This window comes from Spinacia oleracea, chromosome 6, assembly GCF_020520425.1.
Source record: "Spinacia oleracea cultivar Varoflay chromosome 6, BTI_SOV_V1, whole genome shotgun sequence".
NCBI classification, from domain to species: domain Eukaryota; kingdom Viridiplantae; phylum Streptophyta; class Magnoliopsida; order Caryophyllales; family Amaranthaceae; genus Spinacia; species Spinacia oleracea.
In genome coordinates this window covers 88,092,009-88,114,908 of record NC_079492.1, presented here as the reverse complement: position 1 = coordinate 88,114,908, position 22,900 = coordinate 88,092,009, and the positions used below count along the sequence as shown (strand labels likewise).

General features: G+C 36.8%; 3 protein-coding genes across 6 annotated transcripts; 2 read left to right on the top strand and 1 right to left on the bottom strand.

The window, feature by feature from the left end:
- Positions 1-109: 109 nt before the first annotated feature.
- Positions 110-6,559, top strand: LOC110788078 (uncharacterized). Of its 3 annotated transcripts, none has more exons than XR_008923079.1 (7): positions 110-329; positions 1,409-1,721; positions 2,205-2,712; positions 3,084-3,364; positions 3,994-4,350; positions 4,660-4,705; positions 5,010-5,356. XR_008923079.1 is itself a non-coding variant. In XM_021992723.2 (6 exons), exons 2-5 carry the CDS (start codon positions 1,416-1,418, stop codon positions 4,324-4,326), a joined length of 1,428 nt encoding a protein of 475 aa, XP_021848415.1. In that variant the 5' UTR covers positions 121-329; positions 1,409-1,415; the 3' UTR covers positions 4,327-4,350; positions 4,660-4,939. The 3 variants fall into 3 exon arrangements, 1 of the variants encoding a protein (XP_021848415.1); XR_008923080.1 differs by lacking the exon at positions 5,010-5,356 and adding an exon at positions 6,186-6,559 and having other exon boundaries at positions 121-329; XM_021992723.2 differs by lacking the exon at positions 5,010-5,356 and having other exon boundaries at positions 121-329; positions 4,660-4,939.
- Positions 6,560-9,611: 3,052 nt separating this feature from the next.
- On the top strand, positions 9,612-11,204 carry LOC110788069 (uncharacterized). Its single transcript, XM_021992714.2, has 2 exons — positions 9,612-10,457; positions 11,040-11,204. The coding sequence occupies exons 1-2, from the start codon at positions 9,612-9,614 to the stop codon at positions 11,202-11,204; spliced, it is 1,011 nt and encodes a 336-aa protein (XP_021848406.2).
- A 190-nt stretch (positions 11,205-11,394) lies between these two features.
- Positions 11,395-16,698, bottom strand: LOC110788077 (probable F-actin-capping protein subunit beta). 2 transcript variants are annotated; one of them, XM_021992719.2, is made up of 8 exons: positions 16,454-16,695; positions 14,426-14,496; positions 13,524-13,637; positions 13,267-13,349; positions 13,022-13,095; positions 12,789-12,908; positions 12,498-12,593; positions 11,395-11,719 (listed from the first exon to the last, which is right to left on the bottom strand). In XM_021992719.2, exons 1-8 carry the CDS (start codon positions 16,580-16,582, stop codon positions 11,636-11,638), a joined length of 771 nt encoding a protein of 256 aa, XP_021848411.1. In that variant the 5' UTR covers positions 16,583-16,695; the 3' UTR covers positions 11,395-11,635. The 2 variants fall into 2 exon arrangements, with proteins under 2 accessions (XP_021848411.1, XP_021848412.1); XM_021992720.2 differs by lacking the exon at positions 11,395-11,719 and adding an exon at positions 12,103-12,358 and having other exon boundaries at positions 16,454-16,698.
- Between the last annotated feature and the right edge of the window lie 6,202 nt (positions 16,699-22,900).

The window sequence follows — 22,900 nt, the reverse complement described above, 5'->3', positions numbered from 1 at the left end:
ACGGCCGAAAAAGATAAGTGTATCCCTAAGTAAATACAGAGAAATATTTGTTACTTTTATTCCAAAGATAAAGATTAAAAGAGAGGGAGATTAGTTACAAATTTAAGTTCTGTTTTTCACACGAAAAAAGTTAATTCCTGCTAAAGAGTAAAACCCAAATTAGTTTTCTCTCTCATCAACGTCCAAACCGCAGCTGCTCTTCCTGTCCTTCCTCCTCTCCCGGCCTCCGCTTTCAATCTGCAAACTTTGTTGACAAAGGAGTTGTCATTGCCTCCTTCTCTGCCGCTGTTATTCTATCTGTTGACGATAGTATTGCTTCTTTTCTTCATGTACTCACTTCACTCGCTCATTTTGTATCGATTTTTTGGATTTTCTTTTGATTTTATTTGTATTTTTATAGATCCAAAAAGTGTGTAGTCTCGTGTAGGAATGATGGAATTTTTCTGAAATGATGTTGATGATGAATTTTTGTTGTTGAATTTATTCTGTTGGGTTTTTTGTTGGCTTTGTTTTGGTGTTGTTTTATTTCTAATTGTTTTATACACGGTTCATAATTATAGTTGAAAATCATGTTATCGTGCTTTCAATTTGTTTTTGACTAAATGCAATATTATGGGGTTGATTTAGTTTTTATAAGAATGGGGCAGATTAGAAAAAACCCAGTAATTTAGGGCATAATAAAGTTTAGTTTGATTGATATAACTTTTTTATATCATTTATGAGTTTGATCGAAAACTTTATTTGAATTCTGGAGCTTGAGAAAATGTAGGTAGAGGTTGTTTTGTTCATGAGAAGATAGTGTATTAGGTTAGATTCAAACTCTTGATGCCTTAGTCTCGATACCATTGAACCACTTGAGCTATTCAGCCTAAATTCAAAGGTTTTTGTTTATTACCCTTTTATGTTGGATGGGAATTTATGAAATGAGCCTTTTCTCCCTGGGCCTAGGATGGACGCCCCTCTGGCTCTGGCTCTGGCTCTGGCTCAGGGACCTCCCTGTTATTGAATTGTATCAACTTGTTCTCCAGAGCTGAAACCCTGCGTGCAGTTGTTTAGTTTCTTATTCTGGTCTGATTTCCCTTGCTTAGGGATTATCTTGGTTTCTCTGAGCAAGATGGTACTTGAATTTGTATTGTCTACAAAACCTTGTTGCTTATTGCACAGTTGCACTCCATGGTCAAATTATGAAATTGATGCTTTCCTTTTCAGATGGTTTTTTTTGTTGTTTGTTTAGTTTCACCTTTCATTTCCTTTTGAGCGGAAAGTCAGGCGCCCCTCCTGTTAGCGTTTTGTATAGGGATCAATATATTTTTATGGGGCTTGAGGGCGGGGAGGGGGTGCTAAAATGATTCCCTTGTGTTTTGTAACAAAACCTGCTCTCTTTACTTGTTTTGCTCACATGTTGCAGTTATTAGATGGAAAATAGACCAGATTTGGAGGAGGAGGATGATGATTTTAGTGACATATACAAAGCGTACACTGGGCCTCTTGGATCTTCTGCAGTCAATGTACAAGAAAAACCAAAAGTAAACAGCAAAAGGTCCCAAGCTAGTTCCGATGAAGAAGAGGAACGCGACCCTAATGCTGTTCCAACAGATTTTACGAGCCGAGAAGCTAAGGTTTGGGAGGCTAAATCTAAAGCAACAGAGAGGAACTGGAAGAAGAGGAAGGAAGAAGAAATGATTTGTAAAATTTGTGGAGAATCAGGTCACTTCACTCAGGTACGGTGAATGTTGTATATTAATGGTCTTATTTTATTATTTAATCCTAAAGCAGATCAGGGTATTAGAAGCAAATAGAACCATCTTGTGTATATTTACTTTGCTTCCAAAACATGATGTGGGTTTTACACCAACACTTCTCGGTTGAACAGAGTGCAAATCTCTCTCCCCCCCCCCCTTTCCCCTTGTCCACTGGACACGACCAGGGTGTGGAGGTTGCATACATCTCAACCCCTCCGCCTTCCCGAGGGAAGGAGTTTGACAGTGGTGTAACAATATTGTTGTTATTCAAGTTACTGTCAAATAGTATTTCCCTTTGAACATGATTACATGGCCATTGATCCCCTAATGCTGTTTATTGTTAGCCCTCTGTTTGCTTGTGTATCTCTTGTATGCTTCGCTTTGTTTCTGCTATACCTGTGCTTTTGGCCTTGTTCCACCAAATCTTTGCTTCAATCTTGTTGGACTATGAAACGAATGCAGGGATGCCCATTCACCCTTGGAGGGAACCGCAACTCCCAGGACTTCTTTGAAAGGGTGGCTGCAAGAGACAAGCACGTGAGAGCGCTTTTCACAAATAAAGTGATTGAGAAGATTGAGGAAGACAATGGCTGCAAAATAAAGATGGATGAGAAGTTTATCATCGTTAGTGGCAAGGATAGATTAATCTTGAGAAAAGGTGTAGATGCAGTGCATAAAGTGATTAAAGATGAATGCAATGATAGGAGTTCTCCGAGTTCTCAGATGGGAAGGTCTAAGTCGCCTGAGCGCAGTTCAATTGGTAACCGGTTTTCTCGCTCCGAACCCCGAAGATCTAGGTCACCTGAGCGCAGTCCTTTCAGTAACCGATTTTCACGCTCAGAGTCCCAAAGATCTAACCCTAGCCCTAGAAATGCATCACAATTTCCTCAGAGATTTGGCAGACAAGATAGAGGTCTTGAGGACCGTATTCGTGGGGATCTGCAGAAACCTTCTAAAACTTCTCCACAAGGTAGGGCAACTAAAAGCTATGACTGTAACGCTGTTACAGAACTGGTAATTGTTGTCAATTTTGCACAACTATATCTCAATCTTTTGAGCTGAAGTGTGATGTTATATAGACTGTTTTCTATATTATATTTGTAAAGCACTGGTAACTTTGCATGTTTTTTATCTTTGTTTGCAGCAAGAGGTAAGTTCTTTTACCATACCATGTTGGATATTGAAGTGAGTTTCTCGGAGGGGTCTGATTTTTCCAAGTTGTCTTCAAAAGTTACTGTAAAGTGCATCAGAAGGATTCTAAGTGTAGTTTGTCTAGTTAGAGCTACTATTTTTGTTAGGAAATGCTGAGTCAAATGGTTAACATAGTATCATTTGCTGAAGCTTATGGTAGTGATGGAGGACGAGGTCGTGCAAGCCGTTCGCGATCTCCAGCTCGTGCCCCTTATAGTGGCAGTTTATATACCACACATGAGGGGCTCTATAGATCTCATGGATGGGAAACTGATAGACGGGAATCTGATGTCCATGCTGATAATAAGTCTGAGCAGTCTACATTGCCACAAACACTAGAGGATTTGGAGTTGGAATACAAAAGAGAAGCCATGGATCTTGCTAGACATCGTGACCAGCAAGAAGACGAGGAGAATTACAAGCATCGTGAGGTAGGTGTGCATGTGCTTGTGCATTGTTAATGTATGTTGAAGTGTGGTTATTATTTACTGGCTTCACGGGAGGTGCTTGACATCGAAATAGTTCAAATTGACTTTAAAATCAAGACATTTCCTACACAGCAAGAAATGTCAAAGCTACTTGCCTGTAACGATGCCAGTAGAATATGAAGTCAAGTTTCTTTTTCTTTAAAGTATGTGGCCCGGTTAGTTGTTCTAAAGGTGTGTCATTCTTAGCTTTGAAGTGTCTCCGGAGCAATTAGAGTCTGTTGGAGGTTGTATTGGCTAAGTTGTATGTACTTTGCTTGCATTGCAATAATATATCATTGCAGTCTATTTACAAGGAGTCAGGGACATATCTTTACTTTCATTGTATTGATGCAACAAAAAAAATCTTAAGTCAGCGTTGTACTTGATCCGCCATAAATCTGAGCTGTGAGAGATGAATATAACAACAAATTTGAACAGACTATTATTGCATGCCTTGTTGCTTCAGACAAAATCTGTTGCACAGAATGGCAGTGAGTTCTTCTCTAGATGTGTATGTGTATTCACAATGATGACCGGTAATTTTTTTTCCCTTAATGATGAATGTGTCCTTCTCTGGTGGTAAAAAAATTCAGGTTATCAGAGAATTGAGGGAGACTTACATGAAAAGGATTTCTGGTATGCGAAGCTCCCATGCCAAACAGTGGGATGAGCTCCTTCACTTGGATGCACAAAGACTTCAAGAACAAATACTCCAGCAGCAGATATCCACTTCAGATTTTGGTGGTTATCAGCCATCTACTATCTCCCACTATGATTCATTACGCAGTCAACCCTACACTGTGGGTCCAAGAGTCCAATACCCGAATCATGATGAAACTTATCCACACTCTAGGCCCCGTGAAGCTTACAGCGATATTCAGCATCAGAGACTAGATGGTTACGGGAGAGCATACAACCGATACTAAATAGTGATGCTGGAACAGATATTGGTGAGTGTGTCTTGCTCTTCACATCAAGTTCATGTATATTCTTGCTTTGTTTTTTTTTTTTTTTTGGTAAATGCATTTTAATTGGCTCCATCTGTTGGTGAGATTTGGAGCCAATGAGCATTCCTTGTTAGGTAAGTTAGATTCACCTTGGCTTGAAAACACTTGGTTCTGCTGCGACGTATGTTATCTGTAAATTAAAGTAATGATTTTTCTGTAGAAGGATTAGAGGTGCTAGAGTTTAGTGGATATTTAGGCCATTTCTTTATCTACTTATGCAATAGATTAAATACCCACTTCAAAACTTTTCAGGGCTCAGGACTTGATGGTTACATGTGCTAGTGGAGCCTGACCCTAGGTAAGTTCTATAGATGTTTGTTTTTAGGTTGTCAAGGGATCAGTCAGGATCTGAATTATTGTACAATGCCCTTGCGGTTCTGGGTTATAAGACTACTAGTTACTTTGTTAATTTTGGCACGTGTTTCCCGAATTGGTTGAGCTATAAGCAACCTGGGTTGTTAATCCTTATTTGGTTTTGGTCATGTCTTTGAATTGTCGGGTCAAATTGAATGGTTTTCTACTTTATTGTTTAGTAGCGGCTTTTTAGTCGAACAAAGCTGTGTGAACTTGTTTCAATTTCTGTGGTGTTATCGTACATGCAGCCTACTGTTGCAGCCGATCAGGAAGATAAATATCGAAATGGCTATAAATGGCTTGCTCGATTATTTGCGATGGATATGATTATTTTTATTACTCAAGGGGAAGTCTTTTACAAATATCCCTATTCTGCTTCTTGTTGATCAAACTAATTCAGAAATATTACTCTTTTCACTTGACGTCAATATGATGGCAGTGTGAAAAAACTGGACTTGTGGGTTGCTTCACATATTTTCGGCTGTACTCATGTACTCAAATTTTGGGCTGTACACTCCAAAACAGTGTCGTTTTATGCTGTTTAGGATGAACATTAATATACTGATATGGAAATATTTGCTATTTTAAAAATGAATATTAATTTTATTGATTTGGAAATATTTGCTATTTTAAAAATGAATATTAATTTTATTGATTTGGAAATGAATTTATCTAATCATTTAAATATGGACGTTTATCTAACAATTTGAAACCAGTATTTATCTACTTTTTGAGAACTGAACATTTATGTATTGATGGAGAAATGAGTATCTATTTATTTACAAAAATAATGTGCAATTAAAAACATGTCAAATGTTTTAACAAAAAGTTGGACATTTTATGCATTTCTCATGTAAGAATACAAGTTTTTGATACACTTCATCCTCCTATTTTTTTATGTCTGATCTTGAATCTTGATTTGATGTAGCGTCAAATTTCTGATGTGATGTTTTTGGTTGTGTATGAACAATGATTTGAATATATTTTGACATTCCACGGTTTTAATTTTCCTGATTGTAGGCTGAAAATAAAATTAGTAAGTTTAATATAAATATTGCTGATTTGTAAATGAACATTTACTGATTTGAAAATTACGAGCGTGCAAAAGGTTTAAATGATGCTTATAATATACAGTATAAGGAACGTAATCAATGTAGTTATAATTGAACATTCAACCGTTTAAATTCTGAGAAAGTTTGGCAAATATAATTTTATTAAAATGTAATTATTGGTATTGTCAACAGAGGTGATTGCATTCGTGAAAGGTAAAAAAACAATAGCTTACTTCAAGCTCAAGTTAAGTTCAAGAGAAGGCGTGATACGTTGTTTATTTGATAGATTGATTGATTTTAGCATGTTGTTTCATTAGCTTATGCTTTCGGCTATTGAGTTGTGTAGTGTTATGTTTTTTGTGTGTTTTGCAGAGCGTATGACTGATTATAGTGTCAGGAATCTCCTGATTAACCAGGACAAGAACAAGTACAATACTCCAAATTATCGCTTTGTTGTGCAATTTGTATCCTAATCTTCGAGTTTCTTTGATCCTCTTTGCTTATTCCGGTCGTTGCTTACATCCACTTAATTTCCTTCAAATTCGACCACTCAACACGTCACCGCAACCTTTGTAATTCCGACCTATGAGATTAGTAACAAATGTTTTTGTTGCGAAAAAATAAGAGTCGTGAACCAGATAATCATTGAGTTTTGGCAACAAAAACTATTTGGTAACAAACCTTTTATTGCAATAAAATAATTTTTGGCAACCAAAAAAATCGTTGCAGATACCCTTTAGTAACAACATCTCCCATAACGGAAGAAAGTCGTCCCTAAAGATATGATTGCCAAAAATCAAATTTCTTGTAGTGTTCTGATCACTTGCGGTTTGAAATCAAGTTTCCCTTATTTTTTTAAGCAAGTCCCTAACATAGACATGTAGCTTTTGTTCCAAGTTTCATATAAACGGACTATACAGTTGAATCAACCCCCCTTAACTGAATGCGCGCTCTGCAATCCACTTAATGTTGCCATTAAATGTTATAGTATTTCACAATGTTGTATCCGGTACAACTTCATCTAAATCTTATATTTCTTACGGAAGTTGGTCCTTATTTTAGACAAACATCATGCCCTTTCTATTAGTTTAGTGAGTTAGCACTTAATAATTAGATGGAAGGGGAGTATTGTTCTATGCTTTTACACCAGACAATACTCTCAAATAGTAGTTGAAACGTATGTAAAAAACTAATGATTTACACTTATTATACAACTCACAAGTCACAAGCCATGTAATACTTACAATAACACATGTTTAATCATACACCAAACTCTGCTTTGGCTTCTTTGTACAACCTTCATACGGTTGCTTTTAGCCTTGTTTATGTAAGCTTTCCTCACACCAGCTTTTATTACATGTTGATGCATGCACCCACCTTTATTTTTTTGGTGTTAGCACCCGGTTCACCTTTAGGGCTAATTCGGATTCGGGGCGAGTTCTGGTGGATAGGTTTCAGTCCCCTCCCAATTGTTGTTGCGGGGGATCAAACACGAGTTCTTCCTACCAAGTTCAGCCCCAATCACCACTGAACCAACATGCAATTGGTTGCATGCACACACCTTTATGGCCGTACAAGAACGGTGTTTGGTGGTTTGATGGAGGTTAGACCAACAACACCTCTCTCGGGAATGATTGCTTCCTTCCTCCCTTTTGTCTTGTGTGCTCATTGTCAAGCAGCAAGTGTGAAATAAATCATTTGCAAGAATGTGGTTAACGGCTTGTGTATGCCTTTTACAAACAAGCTTTAATTATGTTTCATTACTTCAAAATACTTTTCATTGTAGCATTGTGGTTGGGTTTTGTTTTGAAGGACGTGGAGGAGATTGAAATCTCATGTCTTTAGAAAATACCCATATATCTTTTGGCTTATTATTGTGCCTCCAAACTATTAATAACACTTACATTGTAAACATATTTATGGGTTGCATATTTTCTATTACATTCAAATTGAGTTGCATATAAGTTTTCTAGCATTTACATAAAATTGTAAATGTCTATCTTTTTCTCTCTCTAGAATTGAGAGGTTTTCTCACGTCACGTGAGTGGTCAGCCCAAGGGTTTTCTTGGTGGCACTGTAGCATGCAGAGTTTCTCTTGACTTCAATTCTTCCATTCTTCTTCAATCTTTTTCTTTTTCTTCAGCTACCCAATCAAATTATTGTATAATCTCGAGTCCCCAGTAGTTTTGCATGCAAAAGGGGATTATCTTTCTCTGCTCTGTGTCTTTTGAACTCTAGAAATCTTTCCATAATCTTTTAAAATCCTTTGTGCCCAATAACATTAAAGCAGTTTTTACACTCAAAATTTCTTGAGCTCCGGTTTTGCATTCCTCCCAAGGTTTTTCAAAACCTTTGTTGTTTGATCAACCACGTGGTGGTCATGCATTGTTATTCAGTAGAAGCTGAATCGTTTTTTCCTATATAATTGGGAAGTAATTGTTCTGAGTTCTTCATTCTTCAATTCCCTCCTTTAATTTCTGGGCTTACCCCCAATTTCTTATTTCCTATCTCCTCCAAAATGAGTAACAATAATCACTCAAATTTCAATCATCAAAACCAAAGATCAGGTATTCACCAAAATGACAATGCATTCCCAGATCCGAACTATAGAATGGGTCCTCTTGTTGCTCCTCCACCAAATTTTAGCACGCAAGCTGGAATAAACTTTAATGCTTGTGTAATTGGAGTCTTTGTGGGTACTAATCCTCCATCAGAGGTTTTCGTTCAGCATATTGTTAGATCGAGATGGATCAGAAGGGATGATATTAGGGTGCACAGATCTGGATGCTACTTCTTATTTGAATGTAGAAATCGCTATGATATGGAAGGTTTAATAAGGCTGCAGACAGCGTTCTTTGATGGTCGTATTATCAACTTCAGGAGGTACCACTCTTCTTTTGTTCCGCAACAAATCTTATTTAGCACTACTCTTTTGTGGGTTAGGGTTTTTGGGTTGCCTTTACCATATTTGACTGCTAGTTGGGCTAGACAGATTTTCCCCCATATTGGTATGATAGATATTTTGGAACATGATGAAAATGGCATTTCCTTTAACTCTGAACTTAGAGCTAGACTGTTTGTTGATATTTCTTTACCTTTGGTACCGGGTTGTTATGTACCCTTAGAAGATGGTAGGGTCATATGGGTGTACTTTAAATATGAGGGGGTGTTTAAATTTTGCAAAGCTTGTGGTTGTGCGGGTCATTCGACCTCGAGATGTATGACTCAACCAGAGGTGGCTGTTAGAAACTTAAGAAGAAGACTTGATGCGGTCCATGAGGAGGGTCTTAGAGTGTTGCATGGGCCTCTAAATTATCCATTCTACACAAACAACATCATTGGTCTTGCAGACCGGTTTGGGAATAGGAATTCCAGTTTGAATCTGTTACGATATGATGAACCGGAGGATTTACCGTTGGCTGAAAGAGGTAGAAGAATTGTTCAGGATCATGATAATGGGGTTTCAGAAGATAGCTCATCGTACTCTCCAGGAGGTGGACATTAAGAAAGGTACTTTACAGGCTCTGAAGATTTTAATGAGGGTAACATGCAGGAAGATCGAGAAACAGAGTTGGCTTCACCAATGGTGGAAAATATGGTGATAAGGTCGCCGGGCCGGAGATTTGGGCTTTTTAATTACCCGTATGCTGAATATGTTCAACCAAGAAGGCCAATGAGTTCAAGCCCAGGGAGAAGGGATACAATAAATAATAGTGGCCAAAACCCTATCCCTCAGGACGGTTCTCCATCAAATCTGGTTATGCTTTTCTTATGAACCAAAAGGCGGATAAGCTAGAGATGGTTAGTGATGAGGATGCAAGTTTCTGTAAGCAAATTTGGAAACTTAAGATTCCTCCTAACTGGAAAATTTTCCTATGGAAGCTCATGTACGATGGAATTGCAGTCAAAGGGAACCTAGAGAGAAGGGGGATTGATACAAATCCCAGTTGTGACTATTGTGGGAGTGGAAGTGAGGACTCCCAACACTTGTTTAGATTCTGTAATTTAGCAAAACTGGTGTGGATGTACAGTCCTTTGCAGATTTGCTCAAATGATGATGAAACTGTTTCTCTGAAGAAATGGATTCAAAGCTATATCCTGCTTTTTAATAGCAAGGATGGAGGAAGTGAGGCAAAGTTAGATGCCTTTATATCAATCTTGTGGAGCTTATGGGTGACAAGGAATGAAAGGGTCTTTAGAAATGAAAGCAAACATGTACGAGCAGTTCTCTTGACCATGGACAGAATGTTAGGAATGACAAAACACTTCAAAGAGTGTACCCTAGCTACTGGGAAAAACATGATGAATATATGTAAGCCTCCAGGGTTTGACTTGGTCCAACTTGGAGCTGTTCGAAATCAAGTGGCAGACTTTATACTACAGATTGATGGTTCTTGGGAGAAGACAAGGAAATCAGGAGGAGGATGGGCTTTTAAGGAACATAGTAATGCTAGGTATAGAGAAGGGGGTGGCTACTATGGTAGTGCTCTCTCAGCTACACAAGTTGAAACAGAGGTGTGTCTCAAAGCAATGGAATGGGCAGAAAGACAAGGCAAAAAGGAAATCTTGGTCATTACTGACTCCTCCGTTCTAGTCTCCACTCTTGATAACATAGAAATTGCAGATATCTCAATGTTTTGGATGGTTAGTAAGATCCGAAGACTAGCTACAACTTTCAACATTTGTTCCTTTCTTAAGGTTGATCGAGGACAAGTTCAAGAGGCTCACGAGATTGCGAACAAGTGTAGGAAAAACGGAGTGACTTTTAATTCTGTAATTTAGTTTCTTTGTTTCCGCTTAGCTTTTGTCAAAAAAAAAAAAAAAAACATTTTTACAAAATAAATTTGCATGCCTTGGAGGACCTTGCGCACGGTCCAACAACCAGTGATCTATAAAGACCATAATGTTGTTTTTGTAATTTAGTGTGTAATTTTGTAACAAGTCTTTATTTTAAATGCAAATTTCAGCATGTAAAAAAGTAAAATAAACAACAAATAAATAATGCAACTTCTTGGAGGTTTTTCATAACGTTCTAAGTGTAGGTTTGACACGAATTAGAAAAGGTAATGAAACAAAAACAAACAAGGAAAAAAAATGTAATCTTAACACCACTGCTTTCCCATTGACGTTGTTGTCACTCCTCCATTAGCGCCGCTGCCTCACCGTCTCCCTCACTCCCACTTCTGTGGATCCGGGATCCCCTTCTCTCTCCAAATGTGGTTGCAGGAGGTTCTACAGGTGGTTGCCGTTGGTTTTGGGTGGTTGCATGTATTTTGGACCTTTGGTGGTTTTAGGGTGCGAGAATGGCAGGTCAGCAATAGGTTGGTTGGTTTCGGGTGGCTGGTACTGGTGGATAAGGGTGGTGGAGTATGCGAGTCAGCATTAGCGTGATTTCGGGTTGGCGGTTCTAAAAAAGAGCCCAACAAATAACACCAAAGGGAATCGTACCATTTCATTTCCTTTCCTTTCCTTTCCTTTAGATGAATACCTCTAACCAAAAACCCCCCCGAGTATATCGCTAACATGATCTAATCCTGAAAATGTATCGCTTTTCTTCTAAAACAATAATGATCTCTTAAGGTTCACCATGTTCAACAACCTTTCTTCATTAATATAAAAAAAAAACTGAAAGTCCACAAATAATACAATTGAACCAAAAACAACTTCCAATATTAAGCGAAGGCCAACATTAGTAACACTCAAGAAGAGGATTTCAACCAAGTTGTGGAAAACAAATATAATCAACGATTCAAATAAATGTTGGTAAACCATTAGTGATCCACATCATGATACTTGTTGATCATGATTCAAAGATGTAGAAATCAGCTATCAGGAAGCTTCATCGTTGCCAATTCCGCAGGTGGCCGCAGAGTGCAAACCATCTCCCTTGTCTTCCCAAAATAAACCTACCTCAGATTCAACAGCATAAATTACAAAAGATGCAAAACTGAAATTTTCCAAAAGCAGTGTATGTCTACTGATTGTGCCTACTTCATATGTAGAGCAAGATATGAAGTTCTTTAGAATCAAAAAGTTCCTACAATGAGTAAACTTATGCAAGAAAGTCAAAGTACACTTGTGTTTAGAATGTAGTTTAATATTGAGTTCAAATATTGTATAGTGGCTGTTGTTGCCCTTTCTGTTTTGACATCTTTTAAGGATAGTGCTTCCTAGAAGATTTTATCTGATTCAGAGGCGCACTCAGGTTGTATGCCCTTTCAGTTAATGGCAATATGGTTCGTATCTTTCTTGCTTATCAAAAAAAAACAGCAAAATAAAATAGCTCAAATTTACTTTAAATGGATTAGTCATAAGACTCATAACATTGTCTCAAGTCTCAACCCTAATACTTAAGGAAACGCTTTTATAATAGTTGTCTCATATTTTTTTGTCCTTCCCATCATAACTGAAGGGCATAGTAGAAAAACACAATCATATACTACCATTACTGGTTTAACAAACGTATCCTAAATAAGAATATTGAAACTATTTGCTGAGGTATAAAGCTGCCACTTCATACGCAGAGCGGCAAGCCTAGGTGTAGACTGGAAAATATAAAACCATCAAAAGCATTAAAATACAGGCATGCACATGGGGGCTGAAGCAAGGGGTAAATGAGCAATGAAATAAACTGTCATATTGAGTAACAACGACAACAAACGGATCATATCTCAAGCGTGGTACCTGGTCCAGTGAGTTTCGCAGCTTGCCTTCCAATTCTTCAATCATTCGTCCCATATTACAAAGATGACCTTCAGCTACTGACAGTTGCATACTCATCTACACTATGAAAAAGAAAATTAGGGAAAGGGTTTGTGTGAAAATTATGAAGTAATCTGGCATATTTTCCGCATTTGTCACAGTAGGCTAAAAACCAGTCAAATAGCTTTAACATAATCAAATTCAACAGGTCACATAGTGAAAAATTGAGATAGTAAATGGTCTTAGTTAAGATCATATTAACATAAAAAATACCTGTCTTCTGATAGATCCGGATAAGCTGAATGTCCCACAGGAGTCATTATTTGTAGTCAATGAAAGCATGACAGTGCTGGTTAAACAGTACCTGGCAGTTCCTTCGTCCTCAGGTCCCACCTATATTCCAAGTTGAAATTACTTGACGCTTGATATGTATATGATGTTGATAAAATAAAATGAGGTTGCACAGCATTCTAGTTCACAAGTAAAAAATCATGGAACAAACAAACCTCAATAACATGGATGGCATCCCACTGTCCTTCATGCAAATAACCTCTTCGCCCATGACCAGACCTTGAACCATCTATTTTATAGAACAATTCCACATGGCAGTCAAATGTTAGATATTGATATGCACTATGCAGCAAACCTCATAAGATACATCAATTTTAACTCCAGATTTATTTTTCTATTATTCATTGTGCAGGATTGAAGGGAAAATTAGCACCTAGGGAAACCGGGGTTAAAAAATCACCTTTCTTTATCAAAAAACATGCAACAAATCCTTCATTATCATCTTCCCACATGTAAACAGAAGAAACTCCACCTTCATAATACCTAGCAATCAAAGACAACTTGATTCCTTCAAACCCTTCAGAAACCACGAAAGAAAGAAGAGATAAAGGAAAACGTGCTGACACAGAAGTGGAAAAAAAAATAAAAAATACTGACAGTAATTTAGCATTTTAACTGAATTAGAAAACCAAGTACGAGGCAAGTAAAGGACCTCACTGGTCACAATATACGGCAAATACATCATTGGCTTCAATTTCGAGATTCCTCAGCTCTACAGAAGGATAGAGACCGTCCTCCAATGGTGGTTGGTATTTATTTGTCCATGGTGACCTATAATGGAATAAGGTGAAACAAATTGAACTTTAGCTTCGCAACATTATTAATTTGCTAAGAAAAGCAGTTAGAAGTGGTAACATTCACAGAGTAACCACTGAAGATAAGGATAAACTCAAGAGGCTAAGAGCTATTCACAGATCATTGTAGTATTTAAGAAGGGAAAAAGATGCAAGTATTGCAACTACAAGGAGCAAACGAAATTAGAATTTCAATTTGTAACTGGACTCTCTAACCAGAGTAGCATGTAGAACAAGTTGCATACATTTCCTCTGTAGTTTCCGCTTCTAAATATATCAAATTGTATAAAAAAAATCAGCAAAAACCGCTGGTGTAACATGTGGGTTATAAAAAGAGAAATTATGAGCATTAAGGTAAGAATTTTATAAGAATTCCAAAATTCCATATTTCTGCATATAGTAGCGTGCGATTATAGATTGGAATACACTTCTTTTGAGGCCACACTGCCACTATCAATTAAGATTCAGAAGACATGTATGGGCATAAGTAAACCTGCAGTGGGAGAATCTATACTATAGAAAGCATCAAAGGAAAGTCCTAAACAAACTAATAGCTCGAACCTGCAAACAAAAGGAAAACTGTGTGTCAAGAATTGTATAAAATATTTGATGCCTAGTGTTGACTTCTGAATGGTCAACTCTTGGCTCAGAGTCTCAGACAACATGTGTGAAAGAGGCAGAGAAGAAGAGTGATGAAAACTAAACAATGTCTAACAAAATAAAAAATTGCATATAAAAAATAGGTGTGTAAGTCAACGTTTTCACCTGTAGGAATCAGCATCTCTGTTATATTCACACAATATGAATTCCTTTGCACTTTCTTCATCACATAAAACCTGCTCCCACAAACCAGAAATTTTAACTTAATCTGGCATCCAAGATAACCAAGAAAACATATATGAGAGAGAGTATCGTGCGAAAGACAATTTGATTAGTAATTAACTACCTCTAAAAACGGCCTAAAGGAAAGAGCTACTAAATGTTAGAATGTGAAGTTAGCTTCCTAAATTACGCTTCCGATATCGGAGAACTTTTGCCTTTCTTGCCTAAGATATTCAAGCCAAAAGCTTCGTTTAAGCAAGTCTGAAAAAGCGAGCCCCCTCTTGATCACCTAAAGACGCAATCCACTAGAACAGTGATTGAGGTAATTTCGAGTGGACATGGTGGAGTTGTTCCTTCTATTTCAGAGAGGATGCAAGAGCTGCTTGTCCAGCAGGTTTCAGATCTTGTAGGTCAAACGGGAGGTTCAGTCAAAAAAATTTACCGCAAAATAAATTCAGAATCTCTTTTTCTTTATATAAGCTAATTCTTTGGCGACTCTCTGTAAGTTTACACCGATGCTAGCTCGCCTTGTCCTCGGAACTTATCCTGTTAACGAAAAGCAACTAAGAACCTAACAGAACTTTTCGTGAGAATATATACAAAATGAATATATTTCGGTGTCCAGCAAAATTTATCCAAATCAAAGTAGCACATAAAGTGTCTAATATCATCCAATCATCGATAATTCAAACAGAATAATTTTGCTTTCTTGCACTGTTAGCATTTATTACGTAGTAACATCATCATCATATTAGGAAACTATTTCTTGGTGGTACTGATGAAAGATATGATGACAAGGTAATGGTGACCTCATCATTGCCAAAAGATAATTAATTAGGAGGGCAGCAGAGGATTAGTCCATTGAAGATATAATATCAGGAGAACCGCAAAATAATTTGCTTGGAGAAGCTGACAGGATTTAAAGCACAAGAATTTCTATGGCTGGGAGGGGAAAGTTCAAATGCATTTCTTGCCACCACTAGGGATTCCTCGTGAAAATCTTATTCACCAATAGTCTAAAGCAGTTGGAGATGCAACAAAGCTCTCGGGATTCCTTTTCTTTGTCTGGGGAAGCTTCATAAAGATGCTGGGAAAAACGAACTCAAACAACTAGAAGTGGAACTAACAATTAGATAATAATTCACAAAAGTTGATGTTACTTCATGATCAAATTCACTGATCAGGGTTAGCATCCAATAAGAATGACTTCCAAGTATGTAGAAACCACAAGCCAGACATATCCTAAGAGCAACGAAAGAGTAACGAATTATCTTTCCAATGTGCCCATAGACTCGGTAGATCATTTGCTCAACAGTTGCAATACACAGGATGGTTTAAAGCATATGGAAAACTCCATTCTGATATGTATTCAGTAAGCTACCCTCAATTACATTCATCAATATAATACTCAGGTAGTTTACCACATTGATTAAGAGGAGTCCTATTTCACAACATACGATGGCACTACTACATAAGAAGCCCAAGAATGAAAAGGCTAAAGCAGCAATTTGGGGCAACAAATCGTCGCCGTCGTATTTTACAACCATACAAGTTTTAAAATACGACCACCATAACAAATTATTAGACACATTCATCTTTAACAAAACAACCACCATAACTACAAATTATTTTTAAAAAAAACATCCAAATCGTAAATTATAATTTCCTTTTCATCCTGGATTCCCCTAATCAACCACCACCAATCCCCCCTCTCTAGGCAACCCTAAATTCAAAGTTCACAGCCAGCCCAATCAACCAAATTGTTGATAACATTAATCTTAAATAAACCAATCATCTAATTCCAGAGCACAAAATAACGCACAAATTAGAACCCAACAAATAACAGCATATAATTTCCAACAACCCAAAAAGTCAAATTTAAAACAAGATTAAATCAAACCACACAAATAAGTTTCAATAACATACAATTGAAAGAAAATCCGCGAATTTCGAGAAAAAGAAAGGAGAGACCTGAAGAGGTTGATCGACTTGAGAGAGAAGATCAGAGGAATGCTCAGGCATGAGAGATAAAAGGGCAGAGAGGGCGGTATCGGTATGCTTTGGATGAATCCTTCGCATTAAACCCATGGCTGCTTCCATTTTCTTCTTGATTTTCAGTTTTTCAATGGGTATGCGGGTATTATTATTCGATCAACCCAGAAAATGTGCAGAAAAAGAAAGAACGGGGGAGAAATGAGACTCGTTACCAATCAGGTGATTCCAAATCGGTGAACACAAATTCTTATTTACAACGGGTATATAATAAATATTGTACCCCGAAGTAAAAGTTGACTCAAATTATATAAAAGTTACCCTTATATATAGGTAAAAGTTATCTATTTTTTATTGATAAATTTTTTTTTATTTTAATAAAAAAAATTCTTCAAAATCATTAATAATGTATACTCCCTCCGTCGCAGAATAGTTGTTACTGGGGTATTTTTTTAATTGAATGAGAGAGGGTGTGGGGACAAAAAAAATATTAGTGGGAAGAGAGAGATAATATAATAATTGTGGGTTCATTCATAATTTAGAAGTGTAACAACTAATATGGAACGGACAAAAAAGAAAGTGTAACAACTAATTTGGGACGGAGGGAGTAATAATTAATTATTTAACCTTTTAAAATGTTAATCTATCAATTTTTTTTCGCAATGTAAAAATTAACCAAAATATAGTAAAAGTTATAAAAAACTAGGTAAAAGTTACTTTGGTGTACGATAAATTTAACGGATTTTTCATGAAATACCCCTCAATTTTCACGAAATTCACCAAATGCCCCTCGACTTTCAAAAATTCACCAAATGCCCCTCACCTTTGACATAATACCCAAACTACCCTTACACTTAACGGACGTTAAGTCGCCGTTAGCTACACTTTACTGATTTGCCCTTATTTATCTTTTGGGAGCCATTACCCCTCTAAACACACTTCATTCTTCATTACAGTTCAAAAAAAATGGACTCTCAAACTGCCTCTCTCCCCTGTTCTTCAACATTCAAACACCACAACTGCATCTTCTTCAAATCTATAAACCATCTCCTTTCATCAACTTAAACCTACTACCAAGAGTGAGAGGGCTTCGTAATCAAAATATTGCCACCGTTCCACCACCGTCTGATGGAGATCCACTTGTATTCAACCATCACCAAGCAGCAATCTTGTTTCTCACCACCACCACCGTCCATAGTTCTTCGGGTTTGAGTGAATTTCTGCTCTAGTGAGGTATATTTCTTTTCGATTTAAGGTTTATGATATTATAAAATTGAATGAACTATTTTGCCCCAAATTTTAGGGTTTTGGCTCCGTTAATTTCTTGATTAATTTAACTCAAACTCTTGATTGTTGGAGTCGATCTTGAATGAATCGCGGATAGCCACTCAGAGAACGATCGTCGAGTACTAACTTGGTGTTGTAATTCTCGCAGTGAGTTCGTCAGCGATTAAATCACTCCAAACCCATCATCTCCAACAATCTGGGTATCAACCGTGGGTGGCACCAACAATTTGGACTTTTAGAGGAGTGTGATTACTAGTTCTAGAAGAAATCTTTACTCAGTGAAGAAATATTTAGTTTAATTGATATATTTCTAATTTTTGTAAAAAGCTGTTGATTAGTTGATTTTTTTGGTATAATGTTTGATCTGAATGGGCAATGATTGGTTAAAAAGCAATGCAATGGGATGAAATTTGGTTTTGTTGGTTTTATGATTGAATCATATTGTTCAGGTAATCTTTGATTAAAGATTACATGGTCGAGTTCACCTGTACTAGCAAGTAGCAACCAGTATTACTCCTCTGTTCAGATTGTAGTTTAATTGATATATTTCCTAACGTTTTGGGCTTCTATATTGTGTACCCATTGTTTTCTTGTCTTGCATCTCTTTATTCCACTAGAGTTCTGCAAAAAATGAGAACTTAGATGATCATCACTTCTCTTTTTTTTTTTTTTCCAATATATTTTACCTGCATTTTTTTACAGTAAAAAAATGGTTACTGCTATAAGGCTATTAACTTCTTCAAGAATTATGACTATTACAGATTACCTATGCTGGTACATTGTTGGAGGTTTGCATGAGGAAACTGGTCTTCTATCCTGAGGTTGTTGGTTTTATAGAAGAAGAGAATGACAAGTTTCCTTCGATCAAAGTTCAATATGTGTGGACTCATTGTGTGTGGATGACGATTTTGAATGAAAACTCATGACAACAAAAATGAGATGAAACTACAACAAAACAATTTCTAAACTACAATAAACACTCAGACCAGGCTTAGTTATAACCAAACAACAAGCAACAACTACGTTTCAAACCCAAAACTAGCCGTTGGGCTTTAAAAAGCTAATTTTCATTTTTGGTACTTGGTGAATTATGTTTAAAATTAAGGATATTTGGTGAATTAATTTTAAGTTAAGGGGCATTTGGTGAATTTGAAAGTTGGTTAACGGAGGACTAACGGCGCGTCAGTAGTAAGGGCAGTTTGGGTATTATGGTAAAGGTGAGGGGCATTTGGTGAATTTCTGAAAGTCGAGGGGCATTTGGTGAATTTCGTGAAAATTGAGGGGTATTTCATGAAAAATCCGTAAATTTAATGTACACCTTGTACGCATAAGACCTTTTGATATTTGAATAGTTCAAAACACATTGCATAATCGTAAATTGACTTTCAAAATCTATCTCTATCTATGTATACCAGGGAAGAGGTGATTTTATCTTAGTCAATCCAATTTGTCGTTTGTTGTTTTACTAAAGTACCCTTCATACTTATAGAATATATAGTGATCTATACATATATAATAAAGAATATAATAATAACTTACCCAATAGAATAAATCCAAAAAAACATTTTAATCAATCTAGCCCCTTAAATAAATTCTTATTATTTTAATCAATCTGTTTAGCGTTCGACTCTATCTAACTTATACATTTCTTATATTCGCACGCATCACACTTTTACCCCCTCTCTATTTATTTAAAGGATACACTTGGCTTTTCCGGCTGTATTTATTTAAGAGATACACTTGTCATTTTTAGTAACTTATCAACCCCACCATCTAATTAAATAATCTATCTACACCCCACTCTCACCCCCCACCTCCTAAAATGACATGGTCCCCACTTGTTTTACCTATTAAAATATCTAACCAACCCCACTTGTTTTATTACTTTATTTCATTCAATTCTTCTTCTTAATACCCGTGCCCGATCAAGTGTAACTCTTAAATAAATACGGAGGGAGTATTATACTTCCTCTGTTTAGAAATAATCGCAACGTTGGTCACTTTCACGCATGCCAATGCACAATTTTGATCGTTAACATCTTAAATTCTATTCAATAAAAAATTATATAAAATTGATATTTTGAAAATACGCATTGAGACGAATCTAATAAGATCCTACACGACTATATTTATTTGACAAATAAATTACCAATTATAGTCAAAGTAGAATACGTAAATAGTGTAAATAATTCAAACGTTACGAGTATTTCTAAACGGAGGAAGTATTATTTACATGTTATTTCAGGTTTAAACGTAATAACACAAATTTGTTTCTTATATTGGCACGCATCGCTATAAAACTTATAATTAAAGTAAAGTGATGAGAAATTCAATGTAAGCAAATCTCCTATATCCTCCTCCTAGCCATGACACATCTTCAATCATGCACTAATCAAGTAAGACAAAAAGGAAGAAACTATCTTATTTTTACTACAACCTAATTTGATAGTCAACGTATCCTAAATAAGCCTTTAAAAAATCAACAATTAAGAAGAAATAATATAATTTTCGAAATAAACCTAAAATAAGTATATAGATGGCTATATTTAAAAAATACACTTAGAAAATTATCACGCTATATACAATAGGGAAGAAATAATATAATTTCAGTCTCCATTAAACATTCGTTCTCCAACAAAATCACAAAATAGGAAATCCTAATAAATATGAGTAGAACTTTTAAATGAGAAATTTTGTTAGAATTTTTTAAATTACACGGTAAATTTATCTTCCAAAACCTTTGATTCTATCTCCAACAAATCACAATCTTAATCAAAACCACACAAATAAGATAATTTTAATCAAAGAAGCGTACTGGAAATCGAATATTAAGAATTGATAAAAAAAAATTATTGATGGAAAAAGAACTGATAAATTTGGATGATAAACTGTATGCGTAATACGGAATAAAAAAACATACACATTATAAGGATAATTTGGTAAAAACCATTGAATTATAACATTTATATTTAATAATTTAGGGGATTGTAAAGACTCGTGAGTATAAAGATTACAGAGTTATGAAGAACTTATTAAACATTACATCCGGATAACCCCTATTTGCTTTAATTTGAGAAAATAAATCTACTTGCACATTTCCTAATAAATTGTACCACGTATCATCAAATAATAGTAATAATTTCTGGATTAAAGAGGGAATTTCGGATGAGATCAGACATATTGAGAAAACAAAAACATCAATCTTCAAAATGATTACAGTAGGAATGATACTACGTACAGAGTATTATATATTGTTTAGATTATTTATTCAAAAATATGGAAACTCGGATTGAACATCATATAAAAAATGAATATATTGAAATGATTAACAATAAGTTACTTTATTTCAACATGAAATTTTGTCTTACGCACCAACGTTATAATTGCAGCTGTAATACCCCGTATTTTTATGTAATTGTAAATATATTTAATTATATTTATAAAGCATTTGTATGGAATTTATAAATAAAAGTTGTACTTAAACATTTATTTGAATGTATTTGTTGTGGGATGTTTTACGGTGATGACGTGTCACGCGTTCCTCGGAGGTATCAAGTATGAGCTGACACGAACCTCTGGCAACCTGCAAAACAAGAATATTCCCGTAGGAATATTCCCTCCGATGCTTAAGTAAGTATAAGCTAGAGAGAGAGAAGTAATTTGTAGAGAGAAGGCAGAGCAAAGATAGTTTTAGGTTGGTGGGAATGAATTGAATGCTCCCTTTTACCTAGGGATCTGCACTATTTATAGTGCTAGGGTTTCTTGGGAACTGGTCCTGCATGATTGGATGCTCTGCAAGAGCAAGACACGTGTCCTGCTAAGTTTTGGGGCCTGATGATAGACCTGGTGGGCCTCTTAAGCTTTTGGGCCTTTCTTTTTGGGAAATAGCGGAATGGGCTCCTTCTGAGCAAGTGGGTCTCATGACCCACTGATGGGTCTTGACCCTGTGTGTGCATGCGGGTTTATGAGACAATCTCAGATTTGCCTGCTGATGGGGCTTTGGTTCTTCTTTCTGGGCTTTCATGGTACAGCCAGGTGACGTTCATTTTAGGCCACATCATTTGCCCCTCAAGGAGGATGCCCCTCGCCCCTGTGGGGTAGGCTGCTTGATCAGAGGGAGTGCCACGTGGGGTTGCTTTCCAGAGCTTGGTTTCCCCCCTTTAAAACCTTCAGAAGATCTCTCATTTTCCTTTTGTTGTTTCAAAGCAATTTTTCGTAGAGAGAGAAAGTGAATTTTGTTTGTCAAAGATCTGTCTGTGCTTGCATTTGGGTGTTCTTGGATTCTTGTTCAGTGTTCTTGAGGCTTTGGACTACTTGCCTAGACTTCCCATCAGTTTGATCATTTTTGGTAAGTTCTTTATCAAACTCTTGTTTTCTGCATGCTTATGAATTTTCTTTTCTTGTTGTTATAGTATCTTAGGGAGGCGTCTTGTTAGTTGCGACGCTCTTTCTTTCTTTTTGCTAAAGTCAGACGTCTTGTTCCCTATGCAGGACGGCATGGCTCGAATTAGGCAAACAGCCAACGTGGGTGCATGGCAGCGCCACGAGAGAGGGACAACATGGTTCCCTTTTCGAGCCCGTCCCAAGGAAATAGGGGTGGAGTCAGCTCCTCTCGTCATTCAGGAGACGGGGCTGTAAGGGCGGCACGTTCTTCAAGGAGAAGAAAAAGCGTGGCTTGCCGTCCTCGCGTTCCATGTGAGGATTTTGAGGATGACTCCTCTAGTTCTTCTGACGAGGAGTTCGCAAGAAACCTTCCTCCTATGGTTCGGGGGAGAGAAGATGTCGATTTTCTTCCTTCTAACATCTTTCCCAGCATGAAATGGCTGAGGTATCTGAGGGAGCAAGGACATGACTTTGAACGTTTTTTACTCCTGCCCCAAGGCTTTAGTTTTAGGAGCCCTCGACCCCATAATTCTGTAAACCAACTCTCTCTGGGAGAAGTCGCTGTCTACACGGCTGCTTTTAGATTGGGTCTTAGATTTCCTTTGCATCCCTTTGTGATGGACATCCTGGAGGGGTATGATATTGGCCTTGCTCAGCTGACCCCTAACTCTTGGGCAAACGTCTTTGGGTTTATTGCCAAGTGTGCTTTGAGCGGCATTACTCCTTCTTTTCCTGCTTTCCTCAGAGTCGTAGATA